The sequence below is a fragment of the Athene cunicularia genome, unplaced genomic scaffold (assembly GCF_003259725.1).
Source record: "Athene cunicularia isolate RWA unplaced genomic scaffold, athCun1 SCF_1, whole genome shotgun sequence".
NCBI classification, from domain to species: domain Eukaryota; kingdom Metazoa; phylum Chordata; class Aves; order Strigiformes; family Strigidae; genus Athene; species Athene cunicularia.
Genome location: NW_020799155.1, coordinates 1,874,995 through 1,902,492, shown reverse-complemented (window position 1 = coordinate 1,902,492; position 27,498 = coordinate 1,874,995). Strand labels below are relative to the sequence as shown.

General features: G+C 40.8%; 1 protein-coding gene across 6 annotated transcripts; it reads left to right on the top strand.

Annotated features, from left to right (window-relative positions):
* On the top strand, positions 1–15,708 carry ZNF330 (zinc finger protein 330). 6 transcript variants are annotated; one of them, XM_026866982.1, is made up of 11 exons: positions 1–73; positions 722–2,249; positions 4,938–5,067; positions 5,333–5,352; positions 5,459–5,529; positions 7,707–7,786; positions 9,101–9,227; positions 9,952–10,056; positions 12,577–12,623; positions 13,737–13,854; positions 14,525–15,084. In XM_026866982.1, exons 3-11 carry the CDS (start codon positions 4,948–4,950, stop codon positions 14,800–14,802), a joined length of 966 nt encoding a protein of 321 aa, XP_026722783.1. In that variant the 5' UTR covers positions 1–73; positions 722–2,249; positions 4,938–4,947; the 3' UTR covers positions 14,803–15,084. The 6 variants fall into 6 exon arrangements, with proteins under 6 accessions (XP_026722783.1, XP_026722779.1, XP_026722780.1 ...); XM_026866978.1 differs by having other exon boundaries at positions 654–2,249; XM_026866979.1 differs by lacking the exon at positions 722–2,249.
* The last annotated feature ends 11,790 nt before the right edge of the window (positions 15,709–27,498 follow it).

Genomic DNA, 27,498 nt, shown 5'->3' with positions numbered 1-27,498 from the left:
GGCTTGAGCAAGCGAAGCGGCCGCTGGCTTCCCCAGAGATAAGCGCTGGGAAAGACGGAGCGCGGCGATCCAGGTTGGAAACGTGTTGCGGCACGGCTGGGGAAGGGGGGGCGGGCTAGGTGAAAATCCTAAAAATAAGGTAAAATACCGCAAGCTGGAAAACCGCAATATAAGTGTGTGTACGTGTGTTTTTCGAAGAGCTGTCCCGCTCTCGGCCTTTCACGGAACTGCCTTAGAGCAGGCCGTGAGAGCTCGGCAGCCGCTCCCGGCGGCGGCGAGGTGCGTTTCCCGAGGAGGGAACCGTTCAGGGACGTGCCCGAGGACACCTCAGCCCCTCTGACACCGTGGCCCTGGGACGCTGCGGTGGCAGAGTGCCACCTCGTTACTGAGGGATGATTGAAATCACAGCGCCTTGAAAATGGTTTCGGTATTAGAAGGAGCCGTGAACTGGAACGACATGAAGTATGAAATACTGCTAATACAGATTTTTACAATACTGTGAGCTTGTGTAATGCTTGCAAAGTGGAAGGACAGATGTGGTTGAAGTCTGAATGGAATCAGATGTGACCCTGTAAATTTACCGTGATTCTTATGTAGTATACTCTGCATTTTAGTAACTCAGCCAATTTATCTTCCTTTTCTGTATACTTCAGGGGCCCCACTTGCATTTCCCTTGATGGAATTAGAACACAAATAGTACTAAGTGCCACTCGTTTTGCAGCTTCATTTGCCCTCTGATTTTCTCGGATTACATCCAAATTGTCTTTCTGATGTGCTTTACAACGTGTCACGGCGACTTACCTACTGCTTCCAGCGAGTGTAAAATTTCTTTTCCATACTTCATAGGCCTACCAGTAGCAGATACATCACTTATTTCAGCCTTTTGTGCAGAGGTGTTTGGAGGCAATGCTTTAACTTCTTGATCTTAAGTTAGTGTCACCACAGCATAGCCAGCTTTTCTTATCCCCTTCACAACATAGCTGCATCCATCAGTATACAGTCCTTCATCTGGAGTTTGGAGGGGAGCGTCTCTCAGGTCTGATCTGCTGGCGTACACCTGTCCAATGACTTGCGAACAGTCATGGTTAGAGTATTGTATTCACTTTTGTGGAAGTCTGTATTTAAGAAAATTATTCACTATTGACTGTAAACCTTTCCTGGCTTCCATACTAACAGGATATTGTTTCTTTCTTACTGGCCAGACTCCTGGTTTTAATTCAGCTTCTACTGGTTCTACATTCTTTGCTTTTCCAGGTTTCTCAGATGCCCATACAAAGTGGGTAACTGCATTCTTAATTTCAAAGGGAACGTTTCCAAGTTCTTTATTTTCCAGCACTGCTTGTAACGAATATATTTGTGCATGCGAGGCATTAGTTTTGGGAAAATGAACTTGAATCTTTCCTTTCTTAAAACTGATTTGTACTCCTAGCTTGTTTAATAAATCCTATCCCAAGAGGGCCATTGGGCACTTTGGCCCAATCACTCTTTTGATGAATATTCATAACGTAGAAGCTATTTGATGGTCAAGTACAAGCAGTCTTGAAATATGGAAGGCCTCTTTTGGGTGTTAGTATTTGTGTGGCACAAGAAGAGTAACCCAACAGTTCCCCTGCCCCCCAAAATGAATAGGTTGTTACAGCTGTTCATTGTATTTGCGACAGCAGGGTGGTTAGCGTATCACATAAGACAAGATAATATGACGCAAGGGAATGTTGTGCTCAGCACAGAAGATCGAGAAATCTGCTGGTGCAATCTGTTTTCCTGTCTGCTGCAAATTTAGTGTGTGTCTTTGAGACCTCATCAAGGACAATCTTCAAGAGGGGGAACAAATGGCATAGGCATGGTACAGTCTCAACAGAATTTAGATGCCAGACATTGTTTATGTGCAGAACTGCTCCCAGTTCAGGAGCTCGGATGCTCTGTAGGGCAGCAGGGCCATACCTTCTGGGACTGCGGAGGAAACCTGGCATGGACAATTTCTGGACAATGTGTCCTAGGCAATTCCTCTTACAACAGCATCATAGATGTAAAGGAGGGTGCTAGCATGGCTATTTAAAAAGACTAAGCAATAAATTCACATGATCTTCCTGGCAGGTAGATCTTAAGCGAGTAGCTCACAGTAGGCATTTTCTTGGTAACTGGACCTGTTGTTTCAGGTCCTCCAGGGGCACTTTTCTCTCCCATGCACCTTGCAGAGGGTAGCTGGACTGCAGACATATTCCACTGGGTTCTTCCTGTCTGAGCACTTGGTAATGGTGTTGTAGTACTTCAATACGTTTTTGGGTCATCCGTCTGCCTCAGATTACAGAAGCATTCCCAGAAGTAGAGGTAGAACATACTGCAGAGGCATTTTAAAACGGACTACTGCTTTTAAAAGATGCGATACTCTGATTTGAAAGGAATTGCAGATAAAGAAAGCTTTTACTATCATAATTTCTGGCATCATAACACTGTTAAACTCTAGTCAGAAAATTAAAAGATGGTAAATTCCCTAAAAATTTAGAACTGAGGGGAAAGACAGCAAACATCTTAAGTGGAAGCTCAGAGGGAAAGAGTGATAGAATATTGATCTACAGCATGATGTTATTTATTGGATGGTGTTTGAAAGCCTGGATTGACTTGATAGCTTTGTTAAAAGGATCTGACATTGCAGTTTTGTTGTTATTTAGTTGAGTGCAACTTTCTAAAAAACATCTTACAGATTTCTCATAATCTGTGTCCTCAGTAGTCGTTGAGACAGTGGTTTTCATGAAAACAGTTTGTCATTTATTATCGGGTAATGTGAAGAAGTCAAGGCGTAAATACTAACCTTTAGATTCTGTTGTTAAATCAGCATTCAAGCAGTTTGAAAATTAGCGTGCAGCCTCATATTGGACTTTGGTGTCACAAATGTCATGCACTAGAGTAATGACAGTTGCCAGCAGGCAGCTCGGCAATATGATTTTGACTACAAAATATGACACTAATACAATTTAAACATGGTGCAGAATGCTACAGGGTGAGAAAACTGATTTATGTCTGCTATCAAAAACAAATTTTAGTATTTGGTCAGGACAATATATTTCTTTGTTTGGGAAAGTTAGGATTGTTGGGTTTATTTGACAAGGCCTTTTGAACGGAGATACTAATTTTTCTTCCAAGTCTAAGGTGCTACAATTCACTGCCTGTTGATGCTGCAGCTGTCCTTACAGATGCCAGCGTGTGTCTACATGTCTGCTTGGAGTTAGGGATGGGGCTGGGGAGAGCAGGTGCCTCCCATTTCCTCAGGCCAGTGGCCCTGGTAGCCACCCATAGAGTTACTGGAATCAGCAGAGCCTTGTCTGGGAAGAGCTGTCCCATTATGTGGGCCGGCTTCTGCCAAGCCCCAAGTGTGCAGGGATTTTCTTCAAATTTAGTAACTGGACATTACGATTTTAAGATGACACTTGAGTCTCAGTTATCAGTGCCTTGAAAGTATGTTTCTGCAGTTTCAGAAATCAGAGGCAGAGCAAGAATAACCGTTAAGTGTACTTGTAGCTAAAAGAACTGTGGGTTAGTTGTATGGTGCAATATATGTTGGGGCAACTTGCTAGAGGGGCCAGATTTTCAAAACAGAAGCACTGTGGTGAGGTACCAAAATAAGAGCTAAACACTTCCAAAAATTCAGCCATTTTGTCATCTGCAAGGAAGTGTGGTTTGGTAGCTACAGCACAAAGAAGTGCGTCCACCTGGGCCATTGACTTGGGAGTGTTCTTTTAGAACTATGTTCAATAAGGCTGTGTTTTGGGTTTTTTTTTTTGCCTCTTCCTTATCTGCTTTCTTATTCCCATGGTTGTGAAGCATATACCCCTGCTGTCCCTTTCGCTGTCTTCCCCCATCAGATTGTTGTAATCTGGGCCTTGGGAGTGTGTGTTGGTTTGGGTTTTTTTGTTTTGTTTTTTACTTGTATCTGGTTTAGAATGCAACACCAACAACAGTTAACAGCAGCAGAAGTGAGGGGATGATGAAGATGGAGCATAAGGAAGGGTGTCTATCTTGAGTGCCTGTGTTGACGAGAGAAATTCTAACATCGGACCACACCTTTAAGCTCTCAGTTGTCCACTTCATGAAGTCAGGATAATGTTTGCCAAGTTTATTATAAACACAGTGTTTAAAGTATATGCGAGGACTGCGGTTCATTGTGGAGATGACAGGAGAGCAGTGGTCTGACTGATTGCCTGATGGTCTCACCACTGTATTGCATTTGTTCCCTCCTAGAATGTTAAAATAGATGCACGTGTTGAACCAAATGGAATTAAATTAAGTGTAAACCCTTCTTGGGAAACAGTGGCATCTTCAAAGCAATGCATGCTCATCTCCTCATTATTGCTAATGTGCTAGAATGATAAATAAGCACTACAAACATCCCTTTGTCATAGCTCTTAAATCTATATAATAACATTTTGTTTTCTAAGCTTTCATGAAGTATGAAATTTGCATTTTTACAGTATGCCACGTTTTTCTTACCTGAAGAACGCTTTTTAACTGATTGAAGTAGTTAGCATGAGAAGAGAGAGAAGTGAAAATGAGCTGAACATTGTCTTTATTAAATAGACAAGGCAAACCAAAATCAGAGAGGCCCATCACAAACAAACCTACAAATCATAGTGGTTTTGGGTTTTTTTTAAGGCAAAGCACTTCAAAGCGTGAAGTTTAAGACAGCAAAGTCCTTTACAGATCACAGGATTCTTCATGATTCATCACATGACTCTTCCGAAGGGACTGTCCCCTTGTTCTACATTCAAAAAGAAACTTTCATAAAAGGAAATTAATGGAGATGAAGCACAGTTAACATGGGAACTCCAAGATCTGGTTTTAGTGCTGGATGGGCCATGTGTATCCACGTATATATGTATATATATACACACATAGTTTTGTGTACATTCATTACATACCTATTTTTTCTGCCCCCCCTCCAGATAGTGAAAAATGCCTAAAAAGAAGACTGGTGCTCGCAAGAAAGCTGAGAACCGTCGTGAACGTGAAAAGCAGATTAGGGCTTCAAGAGCCAACATAGATTTAGCCAAACATCCTTGTAATGCTTCAATGGTAAAGTAACCTAAAGTATTTTATATTACAATACTTGATTTTAATTTATGTAAAACCAGTGGCTCTATTTAATGCCACTAGGATGTCATTCTTCCTACCATCCTTCCTCTATATTTAAGGTCATGTTTGTTTGAGAGGTATAATACTTGAATAAAAAGTTTGGTTCCTAATCAGAACTTAATTCAGAGTTGCTGTGGGGTCTGCAAATTTTATATATTTTACCTAGAATAAAAATAATTACCACTATTTAATTTCTTTTCTTTAGGAATGCGATAAGTGCCAAAGGTAAGTATTTTTCCCCTTCTAAATCCAGTAGTTTAGTATTAATTGGTTTCACACATTTTACAGGTCTCTCTTTAATGCTTTTTTTTTTTTTGCTTAACCCCTCCAGACGACAGAAGAATAGAGCTTTTTGCTACTTCTGTAACTCTGTTCAGAAATTACCCATTTGTGCACAGTGTGGTAAGTAGAAATAATGAATGAGAACATGCTACCCTCAGTCCCAGCTGTGGTGTTAAACTCTCAGCAGTTACAGTACCTTTGTCTTAACTACCTTCCTGATTTTTGGAGCAGGTTCTTTTAAATGTGCTGTGAATATCCTCCTTGAGATCTGCTTGATCATGCACTAATGTGTATGCCTCTGACCCCCAGAGGTGTGCATGTCTGAGTCATGGGCTTGTCTTCAGTGTTTGACCTTTGGAAGAATTTGTCTCACTGCCTTTTAGGATTGAGAACATCTGACTGACCATTTCCTTAGACTGACTGTGTGGAGCATTGTTTCATATCAGCAGCAAAGTTAAAAAGGCTCTGACTGCCAGCAAGGAGCCAATAAATGCTGCTTTTTAGGGAAGATATAATTTCTGATCAGTTTAATATCAGTTAAAGCAACAGTACATTGTTCACCTTGCGTGGTTTTGTAATGTAATATACTGCTCATGTTATTTATACGTGCTAGAGGGTTGACGCTTTGAAATCAGAAGAGAAGGACTCCTAGTGACAGATCTCAGCTCTGAATCAGGCTAAAATGCCCTTTTTTTTTTTTTTTTTTTTAAATAACTGCTTGCTTGCAGGGGATATTGATAATCATTTCATACTTTGAGGTGAATTTTCTTGTTTTAGTTTCAACACATCCTTGCAGAATTTTGGTTTGTCATTAAGCAATTTGACTGTTTTGTAGTTTGACTCTCAGAGCTCCTGACATGTGCAGCTTCCAAGTGCCTTTGTTGGGACCTGCAGATACTGAGCATTTCTGGAAGCCAGGCTGTTAGTGTGCAATGGCAGTGTGTCATCCTTCATAAGTTTTCCTTCTGTCATCATGCAGTGAAGTACTAAAAACATGCTGTCTGTCTTACAGTATATTATACATCTGAAATTGACTCCTGTGTGTTGAATTTCTCTTAATCAGCAGTATGTTTCTGGAGGAAGAGCATTCCTAATAACAACCACAAAATTATATTGAGTCCCATGGTTTTCCAAGACAAAGACCATTAGAGCTATTTGGACACAGCCCTTGTAAACCAACAGCATTTTTCTTAGAGAAGTCCCCGAGGGATGAGAGCAAAGTAGCTGTACTGCAGTGCTCCAGACACAGTAATACCCCCACCACCTTACATTGCCCAGCTCAGCCCACCACTGGTCCTTCCTCACCCTACAAGTGTCATTTAATACAAAACTCTGGTTTCTCTAAGCAGCCGATAACAGAGACACCAAAGGGGTCTGTGGCAGGGCAGCTTATATCAGTGATAAAACACCATTGCAGTGGCCTTGGCTAACTACAAGATTTTATTTTTTTTCTTGGATAACTGCATACAGAGTGTGAATCTTTCTGGTAGAGCTATTTATGTCAGAGGCAAAGAGTAGGGGAAATTTGTCACCCTAACTGCTTGCTTGTGTCAGAATAACTTTTAAGTGCGGACTGTGTCTTTTTCTCCCACTCATCCCCTACATTTAAAGGGAATTATTTTGTCTAGGAAGTAATCTCTTACATGGTTTTAAAAGATAAAAAAACCCAACAACAACCACCAAACCCCCAAGTATTCAAGTACCTCTAAATAATTAAATCATCAGGTGCTCCCCGAAAGTGTTCAAGGCCAGGTTGTATGAGGTTTTGAGCAACCTGGTCTAGTGGAAGGTGTCCCTGCCCATGGCAGGGCATTTGGAACTAGATGATCTTTAAGGTCACTTCCAAACCAAACCATTCTATGATTCCTTGTTGGTTTTTTTTTCAGATGGCCTCAGCCTTACACAGAGCACATGCTGCTTTTATGGTGGGACAGAACTAGCAGCAGTTTAAAATGCAACTTTTTAAGATGTCATTGCTTGACTTTTACCTTAATATTGTTCTTCAGTCTGTTCTGATATTTGAAATTTTTGCCAATGCTTCAAAACAGAGCAAGACAACACATTGCCTTAGTACTGGGACAAGAGATTTTGGCTGAAAAAAGACAATACTTAATTTGATCTAAGGGAGATGTGAGGGTGAGTTGCAGGTTGCAGACGTTTGTATTATTTTTACCTGGATTTACAATCAAGCACACGCATTTAGTTGAAGTACTTATTTTATATGAACGTTCATTCTATTTTTTTCTTATTTATATATAGTTTTCTTCTGTTTACTTGCCTTTTTTTTTTTTTAATAGGAAAAACCAAATGCATGATGAAGTCTTCAGATTGTGTTATAAAACATGCTGGTGTGTACAGTACTGGTCTAGCAATGGTGGTATGTATACAAAATTACAGCCTTTTTTGCACTGTGAGGTTATTCTATGCAAATCTTCCCGAAAAAAAAGATAAAACATATATGGAATGATAGCATGTACCATACCAACTTTTTTTTTTTCTCATCTTACCATCACAAACTGATTTTCCCCTTATACTGGAAACCCAAATTTTGCATTTTTAGATTCAACCCCTGCAAATTTTGACACGTGTCCTGGATGCTAACAGATCTGTGATGGTTCAGGCTCTAAGCACGTGCATTAACAGCACTGGAGCTTACATGCCCCATAGCCAATTACCAGTCTCAGTTAAAATCTAGGATCATTCTGTAGAAACCAGTGGACTTTTGTTGCTGTATTCTCAGTATTGCAGAGACCATCAGCATCAGAGAGAGGAATCTGTTCCATGGAATTGGGGGAATTTTATTTAAAAAAAAATAATAATTTGGGTATTTAGCAGAGATGGTCAAAGCTTCTGGCCTTTGAATTTTTGTTCTTAGAAGGGCAAGTTGCTCCATTCTGAAAAGCAAGGTATGACATGTCATAGCCTCTGGCTCAAATGTATGGACTAGACCTCTGTCCTGTTTCTGCCTCCAGTTGGCAGTCAGCTTTTCTCAGTAACACAGCTGGTGTTCCCAGTCGGATGTTCCTAAACTCATTCCATGTGTTCAGTGATGCAACATTTTCATCAACAATTAGTTTGGATTCACCATTTTTTTCTTAGTTTTGTGTGCATGTAATGCATGTGGTAGTTTGTTACATATAGGCTGAGAAGGCTTCTTAAATGCTACAATTAAGGGATAGTTGATGTGTAGATCTTGTCGTTTAATCAAAATGAAATTTAGTGTCTTAACATTTCTAATGAGTTATTTGATCTATGCTCTCTGTGGAGCTTCTGTTCGAATATAGCATAGTTTAAAATCTGGGTGAGTGATCTCAGCTGTAAGAAGCTAGTTGCATTTTTCAGGTCTTTTCTGAAATTGCGTTTTTGCCAGAACATTGTTATCATTTATGGATCTCAGGTTTCAGCTGGAGGACACAATTTTCATGCATACGATTTAAGATAGGAAATGTAAAAAACAGAAAAAGAGAAAACCAAGCTATTTTGCATTATATTTAATCCTGCAGAAATGACTATCAAATGAACAAGATGAACTGTGGAGCAGCTTGATAGGAATACAGATGCAGTTCATACTCTCTCACTCAATGAACCCACTGAGAGAATGAATACTTGGATACTTTCAGGGTTATGGAGTAAGAATCTCTCTCTCTAGGTATTGCAGAAGCCCCAAGATGTTATCTTTCTGTAATTGCAGGGTGCAATCTGTGATTTCTGTGAAGCTTGGGTGTGTCATGGGAGGAAGTGTCTCAGCACACACGCATGTATCTGCCCTCTTGCGGATGCAGAATGTATTGAGTGTGAAAGAAGTGTCTGGGACCACGGTAAGTTGCTCACACTTAAAGTAAGAAAATCTAAATAATACTTCTCCCATTGCTTACATTAGTGTACTTGTATTTTAAAATAGCATTTTTAATCTTCACTGATTAGTCCTTGCAATATGGTCAAAGCAAGGCATTCTCCCCTTTTTAAAAATAGACTTTATGCAGTAGGGAATGTAAATGACCTGCTCAAGAGCATACAGTGCTCAATTTGGGGATGGTTATTTAATCTAAAGTATTAACTGCCCTATCAGCTGAGTGCTTCACATAATTAAGCACTGCATCAGATTGTCAACACAAAATTTTCTACCATTCCCACGCCATTCATCTGTTCTAGTACAGGTATCTGGATTCCCGATTGCTTAGCAAACCATACTGCTCTTCATTTGTGGAATCCTTTAAAGTGTTTATTTCAAGTGTGCATCCAGAGGGAAAGGGGGTGAGAGAGAATGTGATCTAAGAACAATATTTAATGCCATAGTCAAATTAAAATTAAGAAAAGGACTAGAAATAATACTTGATGATACTTATACTGTCTTGTATTGTAGAATATATGGTATTTGTCAGTGTAAGAATAGATGGCAGTGTCTAATGTAGGACTTTGTTGAAGCATTTGTGACAGAAGGGAGAACTGGTCTTCAGTCAAAACTACTGCCGAGATCATTTGCAGGGCAGAACTTGATGCCTACACCCGTTGCTGATTATTATGCCCTGATAAATCTTTTAGGAGGCAGAATATTCGCCTGCTCCTTTTGTCACAATTTCCTCTGTGAAGATGATCAGTTTGAACATCAAGCCAGCTGCCAAGTTCTGGAAGCAGAGACATTTAAATGTAAGTTACTTATTCATATTCCTTTTCACCACAGCTAAGCAGATTCTCCAGTTGCTTCCTCTGTGCTCCAGAATACTCTCCATCACCTTTTTCCTAATAGCTTTTACCACCACTGGAGGAAAGGGCCTGTCTCATAAGTGCTTGCTCTTGATTGATATCCAGTTATCTAGACTAGAGCTTTTGTCTCTGATCTTCCTCCATGCCCGATTATACATGGCAGTTGTTTCCCTTCCTGGCTTTTACAGGCCTCCCCTGGAAAGTGGCCTTTGCAGGAGCCAGGAGTCTCTCAGTGTGGCAGTGGCCAGGACTGCAGCAAAACTGCTGATGCTGCTTTTTTACTTCACAAAACTCTGCAGGCAAGAAGGAGCTCTCTTCCAGTCCTCTGACTGTATGACGAGCTATTTCTAGTTACCTGTTCCTCATGAAAAACAGCTGTCCTAAATAATAGCACCTGTGTTAGTCTGGCTAAACTTTTCCTAGATTGCTGTGGATGGCCTGTATTTTGGTGAAGGGGTAGTTTGAAAAAGCAGCAAGCCCTGAGGAGGGCCATAACTCAGGAAGCAGTCATTGTCTGATTCAGTGTGACAGGGCAAGCGTGGAAGGAAGTAATAAAAATAGTGTTCATCCAGAGCATGAAATCGGTGTTACTGTGTTCACTGACCACTGGACTGTGGACGCGTAGTGACTGTTGATACATGTCCACTTTTACTGAGGAAAGAACAGGTAGCTGAAGACTTTATGTCCTCTAGAACTTTGATTGTGTGGACAAAACTGAAACTGTTTTTTGTAAGAGGACATGATGCCCATGCATCATGGACTTTCCTAGTCCACCACTCATCTCTGGCTGACACAGGGAAATTTCAAGGAAAGTTAAAAACACCCCAACAAACCAAGACTATGCATGTTTGAAATGACTTATCTTTTGTAGTATTTCTTTTCTACCCACCATTAACTACTGTTCGGTTTCTGTCACGAGACAAGCATTTGTCCCTTCCAAAACTTGCATGCATGCATTTTGACTATTACAACATTTTCAGTCATTATAGAAATTCAAGGGGCTCTTTATCACGTATAAGACTTCAGAACTGACTAATCTCTTATCTTAACTGATTTCTCCCAATTCAGAATATTTGTTGATTTCAGTGTTATAGTCTGTGGCTTTAGAAATCTATCTCCTTTTCATCTCTCATCCCAGCCAGCTATTTTCTAAGCCTTGATTAGCTTCCCTTGATGTACACTGCCAGAACGTTTTCCTGTGTAGCAATATTGAAGCAGCAACAGCTGTTCCACAAGAATGTTTTTTCAGTAATTGTTGGAAGCTTTTAATTCACAGATGTGATGTCACACCCTGAATAGAGAAATTGCTTTTTGAGGGTTTTCACCATGTTCGATGTTTTGTGGCACAGTGCAGGCTTGGTAGAGAGGCAGGATTTTTGTCACTGTGTGGTAACAAGATTATAAAACCTGAACTTTTACAGAATACATGACCTTTAAATGCAGTCATGCAATTGTAGTCTAAATCCCATTCTAGCTGTGAAAAAGGTACTGTTACTTTCTACCACTATCTGAGAGAAATTTTTTAAAGTGCAGATACTCCAGAAATTTTTGAATTTATATGCATTAGCATTTCTAATTCCATCTTTAAACACATGACAGAGCGCTAAATCCTGTGGCTGTCCTGCTCATGTGGAAGAACTCATAATATTTATTACTTCAGATTCAAAGACTTTGTTGTTACAGGGGTAGGGCAAGGCAGAAAGGCTCTACTTGCAGAGTGGTAAATTACATATTGCTGCTTCTGGAGGAGTAACTTCACCCAGCTCGGTGTTGCTGCCAGTTCCTGTGTGGCTGCCTTTACTGTACTCCCTCTAGTGGAGTTAAGAAACCAGTTTGAAGCTTCGAGACAAGTTATATTTTGAGCACTGATTCAGTGCTCATGTGCCACCTACAATTCTTTAACACAGTTAGGTAGATTTTTCATACAAAGTTCATGCAATAAAGTATATTTCCAGAAGACATGATAGAAAATACAGAACAAAACGACTGTTCTAGGTCTGGAAGTTTACAAGCTTTCAGTGTTTTCACATCCCGTTTAAATAAGATAAAGGTACTACAGGCTGCCGTGGCATTGTTTAAAGTGACTGTAAAATGCTAGGGCTCCTTCTTTTGACATTGAGAGAAAAGGAAAAGCAAGTCGATCACTTAATACCAATATGGTTCCAAAACTCCTGTTTTTAAAAGTTAGGAAACTCAAGAAATAGTTAAACTTCCCCCCCTCCCCCTTCAACTTCTACTTTTTGTATCAAATTACATTAGTGCAATGAAGCTTGGACTTGAAAAAAAAATTAGTAAAATAGAATGGTATAGTAAAATGACTGATTTGTGTCAAAGTGCAGTTGTGTTAGGGAATTAAAAATAAACGCCTCAATTACATTATTACGTACTTCTACAAGGTCCTAAAAAGATCACAGGTCTGCAGTTTCCAAGTACTGAATTTTATATATTGATTTTCTCCAACAGGTGTTTCCTGTAACAGGCTTGGGCAGCATTCATGCCTGCGTTGTAAGGTAAAGACCAGTTGCAAGGAGCTATGATTTTAGACTACTTCTCCTTAGCCTCCAAGGCTGCTACCAAGCCTTGTCATGTTTTCCTCTGCTTTATTAATATTCATAATTTTGATACTAATTTCTGAAGCCTGCATGCAGATTTAAGGGGGACAAAAAGGCTTTTATCTGCTTGTTAACCATAAGCCAGTGTTACGCATCCTCATGCCAAGTGAGGTGATCTTCACTTTGTCCAGACCTCTGTGTTTAAACTGGGTCTATACCTGTTTGGGTCTTTTTTTTTTTTTTTTTTTTTTAAAGGGAAAGCAAAACAAATCCTTGGTCTTGACAGAATCTAAGGCTTCGGAATATATTTTGATCCAGTGTAGAACTAAGACAATTTAAAAAGTAGGGTTTTTTTAAAAAACAGTCAAGTGATTATCTGACCAGAAAACATTGCAGCTAATAGAAATCACCTCCATAGCTAATCCAGTTATACACATGCACAGGGTAATTTGTTGATGTCAGGCTTTTACACACTCAGAAGTAATTTTGTATATAAAGTTCCACCTGCTTCATCATCAGCATTGCCCAGATTTCTGCAGGTGCTGGTTCATTGCCTACTCTTACTCTTCTTACCCTCCATATGTTTCCCTGCAGACTCCCATGGCATCAATTTCATATTCCAAAATTGTTCCTTTCTCCAGATATCTTCACTGGCACCATGGTGCTCCACATGTGAAATTTCAATCTCTAATTCTCGCCCTCAGGTCACTGCATGGTTATGTTCTGGCATACATCTCTGATAGTATTTTATTTAATCTTGTCAGTGTAAACCAAAGTTTGCCAGGCTCCTTGTGGGCAGCACTATAATCCAGTCCTCCAGTACATTACTTCTCTACTTGTTTATCAGCACTTTTATCCAGCCTCTTCCCCAGGAAGCCATGAAACTACATTCAACACAGAAGTGGTTGCTCTGTGCACAGACTTCAGCTCCACGGCAGATAGAGCTCATTAAATTTTAATCCCAGCCAGAAAATCGTGCTGCTGTTAGACACTTCTTTCTAGGCTTCTTGCTGAAGAGTATGCTTCTATGATTAAAACATTTAGCCTTTTTATTCTCCTTTTACCCGACAGGCTTGTTTTTGTGACGATCACGTACGAAGTAAGGTTTTCAAGCAGGAAAAAGGAAAAGAGCCTCCCTGCCCTAAATGCGGCCATGAAACTCAGCAGACAAAGGATCTGAGCATGTCAAGTAAGCCTGCTTCTCTAGCTAACAAGCTACACAAGTACCATTGGTGACTACTTTTCTGCATGGGAACACTTGAGTAAAGTCTGATTACTTTCAGTTGTCTTGCAAAGCTTTACAGCATTAATTTGGGGAAGAACGTGTTTCTTGAGTTCTAGAATTGAGCAGTCTCTCATTCTTAATCATTAATTTACTCCAATACAGTGAAAGCTTTTGTTTGATTTGAGTTTTTAGTTATGGAAAAGGTGAAAAAAAATCACCACTTAAGTCTTTATTTCATCTACAGAAAGCTGGCTAATGAATTTCAAAATGCAGTTCAATGACACACATACAATATACCTCAACCATTCTTGAATAAATCACACTATGTATTGTGTCTGCAAAGCACATCCAATTACAGGTTTTCTTGGCTAGAATACCAAAGGTTTATTCTAAAACAGAAGTCATACTCTGGGGACGGTTATTGTTTATACAGACTTGGCTGCAGGGGGACAGACTATGTGTAGCAGAAAGGTTCTGTCAAGAGTAAGGATTAAATCCGAAAATGTCATGTTTAGAAAAAGGCTGTCTAACATTATATGCTCTTTGAGTACTGAAAAAGGATGGAAAAGAAATGTCAGATGCTCTGCTCAAATTGCTGTTGAGGGGTGAGAACATGATTTTCCTCTGTCTGCAGCACGTTCTTTGAAGTTTGGCCGACAGACTGGAGGTGAAGATGCAGATGGAGCTTCTGGTTACGATGCCTACTGGAAGAACCTCTCCTCCAGCAAGGCCGGAGATGCAGGTGATCGTGACGATGAATATGATGAATATGAAGCAGAAGATGACGATGAAGATGAAAATGATGAGGGAGGGAAGGATTCTGATACAGAGACCACAGATGTATTCAGCAATTTAAATTTAGGAAGGACCTATGCTAGTGGGTATGCACATTATGAGGAACCTGAAGATTAAGCTTGGTATGCTGGCAAGCTAAACCCACTTGGAAGGAGCCAGGCAGTGCTTCCCTTGAGTTGTGTACATGCCAGTAGGGTAGCTCTATCAGGTACTTACATATCAAAGTTAGAGAGTAAAGAGTGTGTAACTTCTGCGGTAACTCCAAGTGATTTTTATTTTTTTGGGGGGTATAAACCAATATTGGCTGTGGGACTGGGGGAGAAATCAGGAGTGTTTTTATTCCCCTAAGCAACCAAAGTGGTTTTGTCTTTGAGTTACTGAGTATAATGATTCAGTGCCATTTTACCCTATCAATACAGGAATGCCGGAGGGCTGTACAACTTGTTTCCATTTCTTCATCAGAAATTAAGTTATTTTTTACAATAGTTTTGTGAACTGATTTCATAAAATTAATGTAGTGGTGGGTCAGTGACTGCATTTTTTTTTTGGTCTGCACAATAAAAGTCAACTTTGTTCTCTAATGAATTGTCATAAGTATTGATCTCCCTTGAATAGTTGGAAAGTGGGTTGTATACAAAGTATAAATTGACAGTAAAATAACTTCCTTGTTTGTGTAGGTAAGGCGGATCAATGTAGTTCTCTGTGTACTTGAACATTACCTTTCCAGCATTTTTAGTATTAGATATTAATCAGTGGGGATATATGCAGTTATTACAAGAGCACCCCAGGTAATAAAAAATGGTATTGCAATAAAAATGTTGGTGTATCCTTTCTGCCACTAAAATCTGTAAGACAATTTCTCATTAGCTCAAATGAAGACTGGTTTCTTCTGTTACCTAGCTTTCAGCTCTTTTCCTTGCATATGATACATAGAAATACAAAAAATTTGATAGGAAACAACCCCAGTATATGAATTGATAAGGTGAGAAAACACAGCAGGGCTCAAAATACTGGCTTCAGCTACACTATTCTTTGCAAATGTGATCAGCACGTCTGAGCTGAGGAGGTGACACCTGTGGAAGTGTTTGCAGTGATTCTGATTTTGAAAGTCAACATGTTAATTACCAATCTACACATCTAAATGATAGTATTCAGTTTCTTCCAGTAGGGGAATGTTGAGAGGACAGCAGCTTGAACAGCAGACAGAGAAGATACAAGGACAGCCACCTAAAGCATTACTCCAGCTTTCTAAATACCATGCTTAAATGCAAGAGAGCTCTTTCTTGTTATCTGTCAAATATCTGAACTGATTACAGAATTACATGCTTTTGTGATGCCTTCTCTACTGTTTCTTAACAGCTAAAGGTCATGTGTTGGCAGAGCATACCCTACTAAGAATAATTTTTAACTGTGTTAGGATTGCCAAATAAGCATTTCCTAACAAAACATGATTGAGGAACGTGGCCTTGATGCTTCCCTCCTAAATGCTGCCCATACCAACTGCATAAGAGACATGAGCTGGAATGCATCCAGGACAAAAACAAACTGACAATGAGCACAACTTGGTTATGGCAGCTGAGGGAAGAAACTGTACTGGAGAGAGAGAGACATGACCCAATCAGTGCATGTCAAGTGCTTGCCTTCAAAACTGGAGAGGGAGACAGTTAACGCACTGTCTGGAAGCCAAATCCCCATCAATAATTGAAATCTAGGGCCATCCAGTTTTAGATGCTAGCAAAGATCTACCCATCTTAAATTATGTACCTGATAGATGTCTTGATTCGTCTTTTGCATAACCAAACTCGAAGTGAGGGAAGCAGGATGCCTGCCAGTTCAACAGTGATTACTTATTTGTGAAATTGGCACCTGTGATAGGATTTCTGCTCAACTTCTTGTGGTCCAGAAACTTCCACAGTTGTCTCCATCTGTGGCTGGTCAATTCGAGCAACAGTGCCAGTCTTATCTTGACTGATGTTTCAAATACAAAACAATTAATACACCAGTACAAAGTCTTATATAACATTGAGGAAAGCACGTGCATTTCTGCATAATCATAAAATTATAGCTGCTCGCGTGTCATTTATTAATATTATTACTTAACTGCACAGAATTCCCCTTTGAGGTTCTTGGCTCTTGAATTAGGTTTTTCCTATATGAAATCTGCTGCTGTCACTGGCTGTGCCAACGGCTGCTGACATAACAGAATTAATCATCATAATCAGAGTAAAGAATTATTCATTTTCTCATTGAAACGTCCTTGCACTGATCCTTGCAAGATAATCCCCCAGAGCTTATGCGTGTTCCTCTGATACTGTCCTAAGAAAAGGCTCCAGCACTGCCTACACCAGATGCTCAGGATACCTGCTGTCATTTAGCAAGGTCACCACTCACTGGACAGAGGCATTTATTTGCTTTTTCTTTGTACTGCTGTTCATACTACTAAAGATGCCTGCACTATGAACCTGGCTGGAAATAGAGCCCATGTATTAGACGTGTGGTGGCTGGCCTTTGAGGGATCAAAACAAGCAAGTTTAAGCTGATTTAAAGTAATCTGGTGGATTCAAACTAGAATAGACAAACACAACCGTGTTTTCTACTAATGGAGTTGGTCTATTTGTGACAGGCAGGACTTGATGCTATGGGTTGCAGTTTTGCATCCTTCTCTGCTTATTTAGTAAAGTTAAAAGCATGTGGTCTGTTGGGGATGGGTCCTCTGAGCTTGCTTTCATGTAAAGTGCATCATTTTGGTTGTCTTAATGTAAATTGGAGGTACAGGATGAAACAGAATGAACATGTATCCTGGCTTTATTGAAAAACAAGTCTGGGACAAGCTTCTGATCTTGTCAGCTCCGTTTTTATTCTTTGCTATTAGTCTACTTTGAAGTGTCTTGGAGGAATGTTAGTAGGTCACTGACAGGGCAGTAGGCCATCTCTACACCTAAGAATGTAAATCAGAGCTCCATTTACTTATTCTTCTGAATTCAGCAGCTGATTACGCTGTTGCTAAATCTGAAGGTGGGGATGCTGTGGTACTGATGACATACATCTTACAATTCACAGGATCTCAAACTAGTTAAGACACTGCCACAACCCACCAAGTACTTTCAGGTGACTGCTGAGCTGCTTCTGTCAAAGAGAGATGATTTTTCAAGTCACTGGAGCCCAGGACTTAGGTACTGGGCACACAAAAAAACCCCATGCATAGCTCCATGCTTTTAAGACTGCAGTACTTGCTGATGGGACAACAATCAGATAAATAAAATCCTGAGACTGTACGTGACTGACTTTTCCTTTGAAAATCCTATCCCTGATTAAAGGAATTTCTGAGCTGATAGAAGGGTAGTTTTAACATGTAATCAGGAATATCTGAGAGTTACATATAGTACTCCACAAAACCAAGAGCTTGACAAGGTCTTAGACTTAAATTTTTCGTCACCTCTGTTGTGACAAAGCTTAAGTAGAATTTGAATCAAAATCATATTTATTGTGCTTGTAGACCCTAAAAACACAGAGCTCTGGACACTTCTGTAAGCTCTTTTCTGGCATTAGTCTATTATGATGACAGCACCAGCTCATTGTGAATTCATTGGGTGCTCATGTGGATTTAATGCATTTTCATTTATACTCGGGTGTGATTTAGCACCTGTGACTGAGAGTCTTTTGGTCAATCCTGTTGCAGAGTTGCTGGTTTTGTTTCCAGCAAGTAAACGTGAAGATCATTGTAACGTACTGCACAGTTTTAATTACCATTTGATCAAGTAGTAGCATGCACGTTGCAGAGAACTAGAGGACAAGCTTCAGAAGTGCTTAGAGTCCTGTTTGTTCAGGCAGACAGTGTATTAGCATGTCTTACAAGACATTACATGCATCCATCCAGGTCCTGATCCTATTTCCAGAGGAACCAATGGCAAAGCTTCCATTTACCTGAGAGCAATTTAATAATCTTTAGTATCTGTGGTTCATATTAAGATGTCAAGAGGTGTTATGGAACAGAACATGAGGATAAGCTGAAGTGAGGAAGATGGAGCAAAGCTTAACATGAGGTTAATGTGCTACTATTAGAATAAAAATATTTGTTCTAATTTTCAACAATTCTACTGGAAGTGCTTTCAAGACAGAAAGAGGAAGCTGTTTAAAGCAAGAGATAAAATTCTACAAAACACATTTAACAAGATGTAGAAATTTAATTACTCATCTCCTGAAAGTCTGCACGTAGTCCATAAATATTTGCTAAAAGCTCAAGGCAATTAGGACACAGACAAATTTTATCGGCTCTGCTTTGTAGGTACATAAATAGAAAACACAGTAATTGACAAAATCACAGCCTGAGCCATCCAGTTGGCAGCAGCCCTCTGCAGCTTGGACTCTCCATCTCCCTACCCATGAAACCTTAGAGTAAACATATTTTATAACTAATGACACTTCTTTATTATGTGTACCGTAATTAGCTACCACACATCCAAAATTTGAAGCAGAGCCTATTTTTTAGCTTCCATAGCCAGGATAGACAAAAAAATTCAGTAAGAGAATGTCACAGACACGGCGATCATCCTATGGAAACCACTAGTTTCCCTTTGCTAAACAGTAGGCTCACAAGCCTGTACTTTGCCTTCTGCAGCTATTTACTTGATTAGATACTTAAGCAATATGGTGGGTGGGAAAAAAAATTTTTAAAAAATCACATTTCAGCCTCACCAAATTAAGCTGCTACTAATAAGCATGTCGTTTTGCTGTTTACAACCGTCCCATTTTTAAGCACTGCACAATGGTTTTTGAAAAGAAAGAACTGCAGAGCATGAGAAAGCCTTTTATAGCTATCTACTCCTACTATTTTTTGACACCGAAGCCAGTGATTCTTCCACAGTGTTCCCCAAACTTAGCCATAATCAGAAATACAATTTTCTTTGCTTCTGAAATGAGTACTGAGTGCCTACAGGGCCTGAGTAATATTTTGACTTCATCAGGATGTTACATGACATCTGTTGTAGATTTTCACATTACAAAACTACTACAGTTTAAAAAAAAATAAAAATCACAGCATTAGAATGCCAAGGACCCACGATTTCTTTTACAAGAAATACAAATATTTTACTGCTATAGTTGCCCCTTGCTCTTCCTATTGTTTTATTTTTGGCATAGAGAAGTTGATTCTTTTGCAAGTGAATCACTGCTAGTCAGGCACATAAACCCTTGGGCTGCCTGCAGTCTGATTTAAATTCAGCACCTTATTTGGATGGCAGAGACAAGGATGATCCCCTTTGAGATTTTCCCACCAGCAGGGGAGATGTGCAAGGACCTCACCCTTGATGTCAGCATCAATTCAAAGCAGTGTGCTCTCCTGCCAGTTCAAGGTGGTAACAACTGAAACATGACCTTTCACTAGATTATTTTGGAATACTGCAGAAACCCAAATACTGCAGCCTCTACCTCTCTTTAAATGTATACTGGCTGGAAAAAACAACAACTGCAAAGCTGAATCCCATGAAGAAGGTATTTTCACTCTATTTCTTCCTCAGGGATACTAAATTGTGTCCACAAACTTACACTGAATTCATTATTACTGTTTTCTTCCTTATTAAAAAAAATAATCTATTGAGCATAGATTCAAGCAAGAAAAAACCCCAGCAACAGCAAGATAAATAAAGATGTTACCCTATCAACAGCTGAACAACAAAGCCATACTGAGTGCTTTGGAAGAGGGGGATGCAGAGACAATACCATATGCTCATAATTGGCTTTTCCTTCACCCTCCTCTTAAGTCTGGAAGTACAGGCCAAGAAAGCATTATGCAGAGCTTAACCTCAGGGTTTTTGTTTGCCAAAGGATTAGCAGTTCCAAGGGAGCTTCGAAGAGAGCATTGTACAACGTCTTACTAGGCATTTAGTGCACACAACCACTGTGATCAGACTTGGAACGTCAAGAATAATTTAGAAGTTAGATTGCATTCCTTGCATGTTGGACCCACTTCCTTAATGTTAGATGTATTTCAAAGATCCCATCGTGACATTTACATGCTAATACTGCACAAGCACGCTCCTCTGATCTACCATCAGAAATCATTTCTGCGCAGATAGTGCCGACATAAAACATAGCAGATGCTGCCTATGTTTATCACACTTTCAAGAGAACACTACTCTTCTTTAGTCCAACACTTCACAAGGCCATCAGCAAATTAACACCTTAAGCCTTTCCAGCAAGCAACATTTTTGACCTTGGTTCAAGTCAGTAGGCTTTAGCTAACTGAGGGTACACCCACATCTAACATACTGCTGGTACTGGAGCACAGATGTACAGCTGCCATTCCCTGGGCTCTATCAGGGCTGCTGCACCACAGGATGGTCAAGCCTTTCCCCAAGATCAGGTGGAGGATGCACAGACACATTACTTTCCCCCATATCCACCCTTGAAAGCACCAAAGCTCACTCACAGGGGAACCAATCACCACCACAGGCTTTCCCCCTCTTCTCAAGGTCTCCAGACCATCTCCTCTCCTTGCCACCAGCTGCATCTGACAGTTACGCTTTCCTTGTGGAGAAAACTAAGCTATCATCACTCACAGGCAAAATGACTCCAGATCAGGATACTAGCCAATACTCCTCTGCAGCATAAAAGCCCACAGCAACGTCCCTCTCTGCTTCCCTGTTTATAACCTCCCCCCTCACCTGCGACCCTTCAGCAGGGTCTGGCTGGCCCGTCCCTGATGGGATGGAAGAGCATGGTCTCTCACTGCAACTGGCCTTCAACATCAGCAAGCCCAGTAATAACCACAGCCTTTGCTTGTTGCTGTCAGATGAGCTGCCACGGCCCCTCTGCACATCTGCAGATGCTGCATGAACAAGTGCTGAGTCCTGCTGCACCTTCCTGCTGCTTCAAAATATAAAATGTTGCAGCATAAAGTATAAATAACATTTATCCTATTTAAAAATGTGACAGATCTATGCTATGCTGTTTTATTATATCTAAAATGAACTTGCAGATGATGATATGTATTTTCTACTGACCTGGGATGTTTTATCATTAAATCACTTTTGTTACAATGCCTTCACATATATTAATAGGGCTATCTAAGCTTCTAGAAAACTAAAATATAACCTTATGGTCTTTTATGTGCTGTAATTTGTCTTTGGGTATTAAAAAAATTTATAGCTGTATCAGATTATTAACAGCAAAAATGAGCCACAGCCCCTACAGTGCCATTTAAACGTATCCTGTTGGAGATGTTTAGTTTTCAGATAACCAACTGGCTTCCAGCTTCATAGAGAAAGTTGAGAGGTCTCCCCACTTGCTCCGTTGCTGGTCTCATAAGCTGCAGCCTAGCAGGAGAGCAGGCCCTTGGGGTGGCAGACATTGTTGGAGCTGACAGAAAAGTAGTGTGCGGCTCAAGCAGTGACCTGACCTGTGAAGCTGCAGGACGTGGTACTTTGTTTCCAACTAAACTCAGGTCCTTTGGTGACGTATCCTAAGGTGAGGGCAAAGGCCAAATCATCTGTTGTGTTATTTACTGGACTAAGCCTAGTGTCTATGTTTTGTTCTAATATATGGAATATTGTCAAACCACATTATTAGTAAACCTGAGGGTTGGTGTTCCTGTACCTGGCTAGTCTAGCCCTTCAGCTCCCTGGGTGCTGTGCAACGCTCTGTGTGCTATAGTCCTTTGCTCATCTCCATCTCTGCACTCTTCCACTGCTGCCCACTCACCGTTAGGTTCAACCAAACTGCAGGAGCTGATGTCTAGCGCCCTGTAAGCCATGATTGTGTTAGGATAAGCTGGGTGTCAATGAAACAGCCTGCGGGCTGGGCAAATGTGTTCTTTGGACAACCTTTTCCTTTGTCTGAGGCTGCAGGACCTGGGGAGTGTTGCCTGCTCTCTGTGGGCTGGGCTCAGACACACCTCTCTAACTGCAGCAGGGGCTGCACCTTTGCGTGGCCCTTTTTCCAATGTTACTGTTCCTTCTGGCACTAATATTGATCATTCAGTATGTGAGATCAAACATTTGAAGCCTTGTAAGTTGCTTTTACAGTACGGAAAGTGAGGAGAGCCCGAGTACAACTCATTTCTATTTACCCAGAGCTGGCAGCTGGGAACAGCAGAAGGTAACTCTTGTTTCAGAAATCTCAGCCCAGCACCAGTCATTGGTTTCCAGGGAGCCATTTCTGCCTAAAGAATGGAGTCTAATCAAGGACCAAGGCAAGGAGCACAAGCTTCAGCTGCTTGCCGAGCCTGTGCTCCCTCGAGAAATACCTCTGCACAGAGCCTTGCAAACCTGAGCTAACAGCACAACTTTGTCTCTGAAGCTGAGCAGAAAGACCAGCACAAAAAAGCTGTTTGTGTGCTTTGGTTTTCTGCTAACGACAGGACTTTCCACCTTCTGAGACTCAAAATTAATGAATATATGTAAAGGTAGAATTAGTGGCCGTGGACTCGGGTCAGATTGCCCCTGTGTTTAGTGTAGGAAACAATCAAACAATAATTTCCTGTCATCTAAACTAAGGGAGTTGTGCAGTTCATCCTGGGAAAGTTGGAAATGTGCTGAGATACCAAGTATCTGCTTCGAGTTGTTAATACGCTAACAACGAAATACCTCACATCGCTTCTGAAGGCCCAATCGGCTTCCACATACTGTGAGAATTCTATTGCCATCTTAATCGGAAATTTATGGCACCCTGGCTGAACTGTTTGCTGTTACGACCACACTCTGCAGGGCAGGGGAAACTGATACGATGCTGACTGAAGGAATACCATTAGATGATGTGGAAGATTAAGTAGACGTGCCAGGAGAAGGAATTCCCAGGTCTGTTGTATACTGCAATATATTTTGAGGTGTTAGAATTGCATGCCATCCTTAGTCAGATCAGATTAATCCTGAGATCTGGCTACACCAGAAATCCATGGGTTTTGTTCTTGTTTCTGTTGTGAAAAAGGGAAGTCTTTAATTTCACTCTTGCATTCTGTTAGCCACGGTGAAATGTTTCATCATGGCCGAAATGGTGAAAGCTGTTTCTCCATCTGTGCCTGTAAGCCATGAAAGCATTAGCTTTTGATATAAATAAACTCGAGTTCTTTAACACTTTGAAGATCCAGTAGATTCATAGAATTTTCTGCTTTTACTAATACTACTAATCCAAACATTAGGGTTCCAGGTTTATCCCATTGCACCTTTATCAGTAGAACTGTAGCTTCTGACCACGTGGTCTTAAATCTGTGCTCCTAAATATTACAGAATTTGTCGGAAAAACAGGTGCTTCAGTCACTTGTCCAATTTACACAGAAAACAGTCAATTACTTGATACATAAACTATACCACTGGCCAGTTGGAAGAGCTAACGTAGTATTAATCTATGCATTTCTGATGCACACAGGTGATCACACGATAACTCAGGTATTAAGTTACCTTTGTGATTTCAATTACCTACTTTTTATATGCCTGGAAAGTAACTATAAAGTTATCAGCATAAAACTAATAAAGAAAAGAGTTCTATAAAAGTGGCAAGTGAGTTATTGCAATTGCTCTAGGCAACGTAACCTACTTCTGCATACAGTCACAGATGGGAAAGGTTTACTCATTGTCTAAATTTTATGTGCACAGACAGAATACCTCAAAAGCAATCCTACTTCCTCTCCAAACTCAGTTTTTCCTTCTCCTCACCCCCAGCAGCCAAAAAATCAAATCAGTTTATTTCAAAGGAAAGGAGTCTTGACGGGACTATAAGGTGAAGGAGAAGGTTATTAACTAAAATTATGTTGCAGCTTAGGGGAGAAGAGTAACAGTGACAGTGAGTTTCAGAAAACCAAAATATAGGCACTTTAAATTGTATTTTTATATTTGATTGATCAGGCAAATGTGTTGCTTTAGAGATAAGGCAAAAGTTATCATACTGAGAGATGGTTTCTAGCCACACTATCATCTGTTTAAAAAGATGCAGTACCCAAGGGCTCTGCTTGTTTATTAAAAGCATCTGTTTTATTTCCAGAAAAAAAAACCATTAAAAATCATTGCTTCAAAAACTGTGTGACAGAACTGGAAAGAGAGTTACTTTAGGTCCATGAAATGACAGGGGTCCTGACTCTGCCCCTTACTAAATGCGATTATTGGTCACACCAGCAGTCCTGCCAACATCAGCATAGCTGCTATACTGCATGAGAGGTACTAACTGGAGTATATCAGCTGCACGGTTCACGTGTGGGGGTTTAGTTTGTGCGAACAAACATGATCTAACTGTGAAGTGGTAAAAAAGCCAACCCAAAGCCAGTGGATGAGCCCCCAGCGCCCTGAGCCTGAGGTGCCTCAGCAGCATGTGGCACCTGAGCCGGGTGGGTCGAAGCTCCTTTGGGTATGTCTGTAGGGGATGGCACAGCCCTGGGTCACGGGCCTGGGGTGCCCTAAAGCAGCGTTGTGTGCAGTAGGGCCAACATCGCCTCTCAGCATCTGGCCTGACGTTGCAAGTCTGATGCTGTGGCTTCCTGACCTATCCACAGCAGAGGATGAAGCATCCCCTACAAAAAAAGCCCAAGCAAGTCCCGCAAGTTTGCTGCGCCCTGGAAGCATCTGTCTCTCTGTGCAGGACCCATCCATTTGTACTCCAGGAGTGCATCACACGTCAGCTTTTGGAAGCATCAGACTTGCTGCATCTCTAGCATGGGGGTCGTCTGGGAAATCCCAGGTGGAGGCACGCTAATCTCCACAAACAAATTTCTTGCTGTGCTTGGGTAAGAGTCCTCACTAGAGCAAAACTCCTGCTGAGGTCTTATCTTTTCTTGACTTGACAATGGGGAGAGAGCCCTTACTCTGGGCAACTGCGGTTTCATAATTCTGCTGCTTTTTAGATCCCATATGCCAAATGCAGAGGGAAACATGGAGAGGTACCCAACTGTTGTCTTCAGGTGTGTTTCACCTCCCCTGCCATTTCACGAATCCTGAAGACAGATTACTGTGAAAAGGGTATTTGAGGATCGAGTTGCCTTTCTTTTCAACAGTGTATTGCCTGCTTTTAATGTTTACTAAGCTTTTGACTGCAGAAAATGTATACGGCTGAGAGGTTTCTCTTGGTCTGTAGCCACCGCCACAAAGAAATTCCTCCAGGCTCCTTTGCCTTACCTCCTGAGCTATTCAGAGATCTCTGCTGCTGTCACTGGCAGCAGACCAAGGGGAAACAGCTTCAGTTAAAGCTCCCCTTGTAGCAACAAAACACCATTGATTAGCCACGTTCTGTCAGTGCCAACAACTTTTTGAAGCTGGCACTTTTTTAATGGTTTATCTTTTTATTCATGTTTCAGGTATGCAATGCAGACAAAACCCCCAGAGAGCTATTTTTCTTTATTTCATCCTTTGAGTTTGAAAAGAAAGCCTGCTGCGGCTGAGCACCCCTGAAAACAGTTCAGATCCATCTCAGGCCAAGCCTGGGAGGACCTTTTCCCACCCTTCAGGTCTGTAGGCAAAGCAGAAGACAATACGCTGGAGCACCAGATGAATAGCTAAATGCCTGTCAGAGTGAACAGAACCTCTGAGCAATGCAACTACAGCATCAAGGTGTCAGTAGTTGTTGGAAAAAGGCAGCAGCACATCAAGATACATACCAGTGAAAATTGATAATCGATCTGTTCTGCCAGGACAGAGTGAAACACTGTCCTTCAGTGCTAGAGCTGTGGGCAAAGCACTAATGACTGAATTTTATAAATGTTGTTTGCAGAGTGATAAGTGCAACCTCCTTTCTCCAGTGAACGACTGTCTCATTTTCTTGAAAGGGTAAGCAACTCAGTGCAGTCATAATAAAATGAAAGTCACTCAGAAAACTACAGTAAATCCTGGCACTGAACAAGGTACCCCTCACTTGGGAATGAGCAGGAGGAGCCCGTGATGTCCTACATTGCTCCGTATGACTGAAGTTCTCTGCACATAGGCCAGTGAGCTGCCACCGCCTGGTTCAGAGCATTGGGCAAACCAATGTCTGGAGACATCCAAACTGGGGATGCAAGCCCTGGGTTAGTCCTGCGCTGCACTGGTGTGAGGTCCTTTAACTAAACTGGAGGCATTCTGGGTTTCTACCTAAATGCTTACTGGCAGATCTTGGCCTGTTGAATGTGGTGAAAGATCCTGATCTTGCTTTCATCCCCACGGGATATTGCCTTTAACAAAACACTCTATGCTTCATTTCTCAGCATGGCAAAACAACTTAATGGATCATATACTTAGGGGAGCATTTCCATTAATTTCTAGCTTACATTCTCACTCTTTCACAACACCAAAATGTCAGTAGCTTTAGCCTTTTCAATACCATTTCCTCCGGGAGTATACAAGGAAAAAAGAAGGCAAAAAATAAGCTTTTATTTAGCTAAAGCCATCCACATATTACCTTTGAGCACGGAGGAAGAGCTATACAAAGGCCCTTCCACTTACCTTTCCTCTGAGCAGGCTAAAAACTCCATTTATTCCTTGATGATTGACATTTGTTTGTTTAGTATGATCCTGATTCTCTTCTTGCTCACACATTTATCAAGCATGAAGGTTTGCTATAGCTGACGTCAGTGGAATTTTATCAGCATAAAAGCAAAGAAAAATGTAAGTACCACTGACAGAAGAGGCAGCTTCTGAAAGCAAAAATATGCATTTTCTGTTATTGAAATGAGAAAAATGAAACTTATACTCGTCTATTTGCAGCTATATGCCTTTGAAGCATTACAAAACCCCATGAAAATCTAGATGTTAGAGCCTGTATAATCACTTAGAGAGTTAATGTGCATAAACATATATAAAATGATTGTTTGCATTTTTCCTGCACAGCCTTTTTACTGTATTACTGTATAAATCAGACCTA